At 38.9% G+C, this 9,095-nt stretch overlaps 1 protein-coding gene across 1 annotated transcript; it reads left to right on the plus strand.

The window, feature by feature from the left end:
• The first annotated feature begins 2,184 nt into the window (after positions 1 to 2,184).
• On the plus strand, positions 2,185 to 7,897 carry LOC126728766 (cysteine-rich receptor-like protein kinase 29). Its single transcript, XM_050434551.1, has 4 exons — positions 2,185 to 2,473; positions 6,797 to 6,921; positions 7,004 to 7,295; positions 7,764 to 7,897. The coding sequence occupies exons 1-4, from the start codon at positions 2,185 to 2,187 to the stop codon at positions 7,895 to 7,897; spliced, it is 840 nt and encodes a 279-aa protein (XP_050290508.1).
• Positions 7,898 to 9,095: the final 1,198 nt, after the last annotated feature.

Genomic DNA, 9,095 nt, shown 5'->3' on the forward strand with positions numbered 1-9,095 from the left:
TCCTAGATCCATCAACCAATAGCTGTAAGGCTGCTTGATCATTGTTCAGGCATCACTTTCATATTAATGCGGCCAAAGAGTTGGTTAAGAGGCAATTAATGCGGAGCTAGCAGCTTTTGAAGATATTTGTCTACCTTTTTATTCTTATCCTTGGTCCAATGTCTTACCATTAGTTGTGATGTAACCCCGAAATAAGTCTGCGATGATAAGGCACTCAGATTCACCTCGGACAAAAGTTACCGAGAAGGTTTTTGTCCTCGGATGGTTATTAGGCCCTATCTCACATTGTCTCTACTCCTCTCTCAATTTCATTTCCCTTATGACCTTATTTGGGTCTCCTTGAATAGTCTAATATCCTCGGATTGGGCCATAGGCCTAATTAATACTACTTTAACAATACTTCCTAAGTAACTGGTCCCCACAACAAGTTATATTAAAACTTGGTAAAAAAATTTTATAGTAGTAACATTTTTCTAAACTTCGAAGGTTCTGCTTAGTAATAAAGGGTCAAATCCGGACAGCTGTTAGCACATAAAAGTAGAATCCGTCTATTATCAAAGATGCTGTGTTGAATAAAGAAAAAAGAAAAAAGGTTGACGATGGTGTCAGTACTTACTAGACTAGACTCAATGGGACTGCCATACGTGTTTACACGGATCCTCAAACGATTGAGAAAAGTGATTTAGATTTTAGATGCATGAATTCATTCCACCATGGAATTTCGTGGTTGGATGCCTGAGAAAAGACTCAACTTAGTACTGCCCCCTGTGTCATTTCGGCCAATGTTATGCTAATATTAATAATGTGGTTTTATTAACCTATGTCTTTAAGGTAAATATTAATAAATTATTTTTAAAAATATTTTATGAAAGGATGAAAATTTTATTTATTTTTTAATAACTTTTTAAATTGTTTATAAAATGCTTCAAAAAATGAATTATTAATGGGATAAAATTTAATTGCAAAATTAATTGTAACATTAGGGTACAATCTTTAATATGCATAAAAGTTTACTAAGGATTTCATTTCTATAATGTATAAAAATAAACACATGAAAAAAAATTTTAACACACAAAATTGGTTGTAGCCTTAAACTACAACATTTAGCATGCAGTGATGACTATATATGTTCATATAGTCTCTCAATCCGCAATTCACCGTTAGAAAAAGGGCAAGAACTCCTTCATGTGTTTTGCTTTTACACACATATTTGTTTTAATAAACTAAAAACATGAATTACTTTTATTAAAACACACTCTCTAAACACCCTGTGTGAAAGGACAAAAAAAACTATTCATTGTTGCTTCACTTTACTCCAATCCTAAGGCGACTCTAAGATTTTCTTTTACGGAGGTTACTAAAAAACTTAAATTATACAAAATTTAATAAAGAGACAATTTGAATATATAAATGTTTCAAAAAAAAAAACACGCAAATACATGAAATATTACAATTTTTTTGGTACTAACAAAGAGAATAAGAAAAAAAAAATTACTAATAAAAGATAAAATCCAAATTGAAAATATTGATATGAGTATGATAAAATGACCATAACAATTTCATAACAAATTTTATACAACATGTTGTTAACCTATTATTAGGGGGTAAAATACGTCAATATTGAACCCGATTAGAATTAGTAACAATTTACCACAAAAAATTTGTTGTAAAATTATTGTAAAAATGTTGTGGATGTAGCATTACTCTTATATTTATTAAACTTAAATTCTTATGATTTTTATGTAAAGATGTTCAACTTTTTTATTATGATGAACAAAATAGATTAATTTAATGTGTGTGTCTATATATATATATATATATATATATATTAAGTTAAGGTGATTACAGAACATATTAATTTAAAATGATTATTTATATAATTTTTTTTTTTTGGCAACAAGTGAGGTGATTCTCACCTACCAGTAGAGCCGCCAGTGCTCCAGTCATAGGGAAAAATACACCCTGTTACTGGTGTATATTTTCTCACCCTCACAGCTGGTGGGACCCACACAGCTGTGAGTGGAAGGAAGTATCCTGGAGTCAAGTCAAGTGATAAGTGTATCAATTTTTCGGCGGCTAAAATCTGTTACAGGCTGTGCACGTGTAACACACTATACACTGTAACAACCACAGCCCTATTAATTAAATTGTTCCTGTTGATGCAAAATATAGCGAACAATAATAATGAGCACTTCAAGATCACTTCTTCTCTTCTTTTATGCCATTCTACTCGCTCCCCTTGTTAGTCACAGCTTAGTATTGCAGCGAGATCCCTACGTTCTCCATGATTGTTCAACTAGTGGTAATGTGAGCAGTAACGGTACCTTCAGAGCGAACCTCAACACCCTCATCTCCACCTTCTCTTCCAACACCCAAATCAATTATGGGTTCTACAATTTCTCCGCCGGAGAGGGCACTGACAAAGTTTACGCCACTGGGCTTTGTAGAGCTGACCTTACTCCAACTGATTGCCGTATTTGTCTCTGTTAATGTATATTATGTTATGGGCTTTAGGCCCAATTAGGTTACTTGTATAGCACACTTGTACTTGTACTACATTCTACTTGTACTGCACACATATGCCTCCTATATAAAGGCAGTGATGTATATTCTTTTATTTATGAAATACAATACAATTATTCTGTATTTCTAACATGGTATCAGAGCCACTGCTCAGACCTTTTCTTAGCAGTCTTGTCTTCATTAGTGTGACTTCCTTTCTTTTACTAACGCTTCCGCCATCATAACTGCCACCGCAGCCTCTCGTCGTTGAACCTCGGACGTCATCCAGCCGTCGTCCTTAGGTTCCGGACCTGCAGCCGCCGTCGTTAAGGAGTTTCACACTGCACAGACCACTGCTCCTTGCATCACCGCTGCGAATATTGCTCCGATTTCATTTTTGAAGGTACCACTGAGATCGTCCTGCGCTGATCTACACATTAGTGGCAACCTCCCCGACATCGGAGACCGCACGCGCCCCCACGCGCCGCTCAAAGCTGCTGTGACGCTGATCACGCGCCACCACGTGCCGCAGTTTCCTTGCACGCGCCACCACGCGCTGACACGCGCTCTCACGCGCCGGATCCTGGTCTGCTGACGTCATCCCCTCAGCCACGTCAGCCCTAACTGCGTCAGCATCCACTGTTCTGATGACGTCATCGCCACGTCATCCTGTGACGTCATCTGCTGACCGTTGACCGTTGACTGACCGTTGACCGTTGACTTTTTCAGGGTTGACTTTTTCTGTCCAGGTTCTCCTTACCCAGTTTTTCGCGTAGATTTCATTTGTGCAGTCTATTTTTGCATATTTTGCTTCAAAATGAAGAATAAGGACAAGTCTTCTTCCTCTTGCAACAATCGTCGCCGACAATCCAACAAACGTTTTTGCAATTTTTGCAAACGTTTTGGCCATAATATTGAGACTTGCTATCAACGCAACAAATCAGCTGTTTCCATTTCTGTTGCTACTGTTGCTAACACTGCGAGTGTCCAACCTATGGCTCCCGTCTCTGCAAAGTCTCAGTCTTCTGAATCCACTTTCACCATTTCCAGAGATGACCTTATAAATATCATTGCCAATGTCATTCGTACGGTTGGTAATGCATCTTATTCCTCTTCTCTCTCAGCTTTATCTGGTATGTTTCCTACCTCTTGGCTTATGGATTCTGCTTGTTGCAATCATCTGGGTGTATTGTGCAGGATCCGAGGACGGGACAGGAGCTTGGGACTGGTCCCAGAGTTGGGCGTATGTTTCCCGTGGACAACCTTCGTCTTCCACTTGTTGCTCCTGTTTCTGTTGCTGCAGCTGCTACAGCTTCTTCAATTCCTTCCCTTGCACTTTGGCATGCTCGACTTGGTCATGCATCTTCCTCTCGGGTACAACAATTAGCTTCTAGAGGTTTGTTAGGTTCAGTGTCTACAAAAAATTTTGATTGTGTTTCGTGCCAATTAGGAAAACAACCAGTTTTGCCTTTCAATACTAGTGAATCAATATCCACTGATATCTTTGACCTTATTCATTCTGATGTTTGGGGCCCTTCTTCTGTCTCTAGTATTGGTGGGTCTCGATATTTTGTTGTCTTTGTTGATGATTACTCTCGCTATAGCTGGATTTTTAATATGAAACATCGTTCTGAATTATTGCAAGTATATTCTAATTTTGCAAAAATGATTGAAACTCAGTTTTCCAAACGCATCAAAATTTTTCGATCTGATAATGCTCTTGAATATACTCAATATGCTTTCCAAGCTGTTTTGCATTCCTATGGCACTGTTCATCAACTAACTTGTCCAGGTACCTCTCAGCAAAATGGTAGAGCCGAACGGAAACTTCGTCATATTCTTGACACTGTTCGTGCTCTTCTTTTCTCTGCCAAAGTTCCTGCTCCTTTTTGGGGCGAAGCTGCTCTTCATGCTATTCATACTATTAATCGCATTCTGAGTCCGGTTATCCAAAATCAAACTCCATATGAGCGCCTTTTTGGGTCATCTCCAGACTATCACCACCTTCGCTCCTTTGGTTTTGCTTGTTTCGTTCTTCTTCAGCCACATGAGCATAACAAACTTGAGCCTCGGTCAAGGTTTTGTTGTTTTCTTGGCTATGGCGAAACTCAAAAGGGGTATCGGTGTTATGACCCTGTCTCTCATCGTCTTCATGTTTCCCGCAATGTTGTCTTTTGGGAACATCGCCTCTTTGTCGAGCTCTCTCACTTTCGTGCCTCCCTATCTTCCTCCTCTGTTTTAGATCTTTTTCCAGATGAGGCACATATTCCTTCTGTAGCTGCTCCTGATCCTCCTGTAGTTGTTCCTGATTCTCTTGTAGACTTCTCTGTCCAACCACCAGATATCACTGATCCCTTTCCTAGTTCACCCTTTAATGAACAGGTGGAAGATGAACAGGTTGAAGACGAGCTACCCAACCCCAACCCTGAGCTTGGGTCCCCTGCTCCTACTCCGCCTGAAGATCTTGCACAAGACATTCCACCTCGTCACTCAACTCGAGTAAGATCTATTCCTACACATTTACTTGACTATCATTGTTACACTGCTCTTGCTACATTACATGAGCCTCACACCTATCGTGAGACTTCGACTGACCCTTTATGGCAGATTGCAATGAAAGAGGAACTTGATGCATTATCTAAAAACCATACTTGGGATTTGGTGACACTCCCTCCCGGGAAATCTGTGGTTGGTTGTAAGTGGATCTACAAGATTAAGACTCGCTCTGATGGGTCCATTGAGCGCTATAAAGCTCGTCTTGTTGCAAAAGGTTTTACACAGGAGTATGGGATTGATTATGAAGAGACCTTTGCTCCGGTTGCTCGTATCTCATCTGTCTGTGCCCTCTTAGCTGTTGCTGCTGCCCGTAAATGGGATCTTTTTCAGATGGATGTAAAAAATGCATTCCTTAATGGGGATTTACATGAAGAAGTTTATATGCAACCTCCTCCTGGTCTCTCTGTTGACTCAAACAAGGTTTGTTACCTTCAACGTGCACTTTATGGCCTTAAACAAGCTCCACGAGCTTGGTTTGCCAAATTCAGCTCTACCATCTCTCATTTGGGTTACATGGCCAGTCATTATGATTCTGCCTTATTTCTTCGTCGCACTGACAAAGGCACTATTTTACTTCTCCTGTATGTGGATGATATGATCATAACTGGTAATGACCTCAGTGGCATTCAAGAACTCAAGAATTTTCTCAGTCAGCAATTTGAGATGAAAGATCTTGGACATCTCAGCTACTTCTTGGGTCTTGAAATCACTCATTCTGCTGATGGACTTTATCTTACTCAAGCTAAGTATGATTCTGAACTCTTGTCTCGAGCTGGACTCACTGATAGCAAGACTGTTGACACTCCAGTTGAGCTTAATGCGCATCTGACTCCCTTAGGGGAGAAACCATTGTCTAATCCCTCTCTTTACAGACGATTGGTTGGCAGCCTAGTTTATCTCACAGTTACTCATCCAGACATCTCCTATGTTGTTCATCAGGTGAGCCAGTATCTGTCTGCTCCACGATCAACTCACTATGCTGCTGTTTTGCGCATTCTTCGATACTTGAAGGGCACCCTCTTTCATGGCCTTTTCTACTCAGCTCAGTCTCCTCTTGTACTCCGTGCATTCTCTGATGCTGATTGGACAGGAGATCCTACTGATCGTAGGTCTACTACAGGTTACTGTTTTCTCATTGGTTCTTCTTTAATTTCTTGGCGAAGTGAGAAACAAACTTTTGTGGCCCGCTCCAGTACTGAAGCAGAGTATCGTGCTCTTGCTGATACCACATCTGAGCTCCTTTGGTTATGATGGCTCCTTAAGGATTTGGGTGTGTCCACCTCCTCTGCTACTCCCCTTTATTGTGACAACCAGAGTGCCATTCATATTGCTCATAATGATGTCTTTCATGAACGGACTAAACACATCGAGATTGATTGTCATTTTATCCGTTATCATCTTGTCCATGGTGCTCTTAAGCTTTTCTCCGTCTCCTCCAGAGATCAACTTGCAGATATCTTCACCAAGTCACTTCCTAAGGGACGCACTCGTGATTTGGTTGACAACCTCAAGTTGGTCTCACATCCACCTTGAGTTTGAGGGGGGCTGTTAGTGTATATTATGTTATGGGCTTTAGGCTCAATTAGGTTACTTGTATAGCACACTTGTACTTGTACTTGTACTACATTCTACTTGTACTGCACACATATGCCTCCTATATAAAGGCAGTGATGTATATTCTTTTATTTATGAAATACAATACAATTATTCTGTATTTCTAACAGTCTCAACAATTCAGGTCACGAGCTCTTACAGTTGTATCCAAACGAGAAAGAGGGTATCATGTCGTACATGAATTGTACCGTTCGATACTCCAACAACTCTATATTTGGTGTTATGGAAACCACACCAATTAAAGCTCTTGTAAGTGGTAGTGTCCCGAACGTGACTGAGTTCGATGCGGTGTTAGACACCTTATTCTATAAACTAAGACTTGGATCGCAAGGTTGCAGTTGGAAATGCCACCTATCAACACAATACCGATACGATCTATGGGCTTATGCAGTGCAGTCCTGATTTGTCAGAGATGGCTTGTAGCAATTGCCTAGTTACTGCTCTAGATTATTTTCAAAGTTATTGCCGTGGAAGAGATGGAGCGAGAGTTCTTGCACCTAGCTGTAACTTAAGAATACTGCCCGACCAATTCTATGACAGCATTCTTGTTGAATCGCCGCCATTACTATCTCCTCCTCCCGTGCCTTCAAAATCATTATCTCCGTCTCCTGTGCCTGCAAAAGGTAAGTTTCCCAAAGGTACATCTTCTAGTTTATGAACACCAATATTGTTGTCTATCATTTACGACTCACTTCTTCTTCTTTTTTTTTTTTTCTTTTTTTTATTTATTTTTTATTTTTTTACTCACAATTATAACAAAAACAGTTGTGTAATAATATGTGACACTATATTTATTTTGGCAAATGTTAATAAGCATGGAGCAGTGCTTGATAAAATTGGACTAATGTAGATCTCACTTAATAAATAAAAATAAATAAAATAAATAGAAGAAAAAGACATAAATTGACCCCATAACTTATTTTAATATATATTTTTTTTTCTATGAAATTAGCCCCATAGCCTATAAAGATGCAAACAAAAAATACATAAAATTACAAACCAAAAAAAAAAAAAAAAATGACAAAAAGATGCTGTTAAGGCCAAAAAGCCGTTGTAACACAACCCTATTATATTTTTACTGAATTTGTTAGGACTTAGGAGGAAGAAAGAGTTTGATGCAGCTACTGCTTGCATCTGTCTAAACTGCAAGTCGTACATCAGTCAAAACACAACAGCTATAGCTGATAATATTAAAAGATCACCTAAAAGGGACATACCAGATTAAGTGTGTTGTTATCTGATTGCCTGTTTGTAAATAAGTTATTTATTTTCTGTTTTTTATTGTATAGCGGCTAGATTAGGATTAGTCGCAGAGTTAGTTAGATTAATTCTCTCTGTTCTTAATTCTTATCCCAAAAAAATAATAATGATAATAATTCTCTCCGTGTTAAGTTATATTATATATAGAATAGAGGCTTTTGTGGGGGGGAGAAATTATACAGTCCTCATGATCGACCACTTCACTTGTCCATCGTTCCACTAAAAAACTTCTTCGTGTTTAAAATTGCTGAATCAGTAATCAGTTTTTGTTTAAAAAAATTTCTAACTCAGCAATTTTAAATAGGTGAAAGTCTTTTAGTGAAATGGTAGACCATGTCACTTGTCCTTCATGAAGATATTATAATTTCTCTTAAATTTGATTCCAATTTTTGTCTAATTTTGCGCCACATGTCCTATTTAAGTTTTTTTAATTTTTGTTCTAGGTGAGTTAATGAGGTGTAATAGATGAAGAGTCTAATATAAATAAATCATCAAAAATCTAATATAAAAAAAGAGTAAATTCATATGTATATCCAAAAGAAATTAAAATAAAAAAAATAAAAGGGAGAAAGAGTATAATTTGAATCCATATATGTGTGTAATTGTAATTGTTTTTTTAATTGCCCAAACCTCACCTGAGGTTTGGGCAAATACCACTTGTGGGGCCCAATAATTTATGGGCCAGGCCCACTTATTCATGGGGAGCCCTAAGGCCCAAGCCGAAGAAGGCTATAGTCCAAACTCAATAATGTAAAGCACAAAATGGCCCGGAGAAGCAGCCGAGGACAGTCCAATCCTCGGCTGACCCAAAGCTCCACCAAGAAGAGGGGCAAAAACGGTATAGGGACAAACTTGAAAGAAAATCTAAAATATCTAGGAAATGCTGCCCTTACTACCTTCCCCATACACGGCTCTGCACCTAACAGAGCCGTATTCTTCAGCTTTATCAACCACTCCCAACGACTTTGGTCTTGGACTGACGAGACAAGTATCAGTCTTGGAAAGGTCGACCCTACACGTGGACGAAGGAAAGCGAACGCAGGCTAGTATAAAAGAAAAAATAAGTAATCTGGAGGAGGGACTGGAAAAAAGGGCCAAAAAAGGAGGGCCTCCCAGTCTAACTCCTGGAGACCGACTCCAGGGGTGAAAACACCTTAAATATG

This window comes from Quercus robur, chromosome 5 (assembly GCF_932294415.1).
Source record: "Quercus robur chromosome 5, dhQueRobu3.1, whole genome shotgun sequence".
Lineage (NCBI taxonomy): Eukaryota > Viridiplantae > Streptophyta > Magnoliopsida > Fagales > Fagaceae > Quercus > Quercus robur.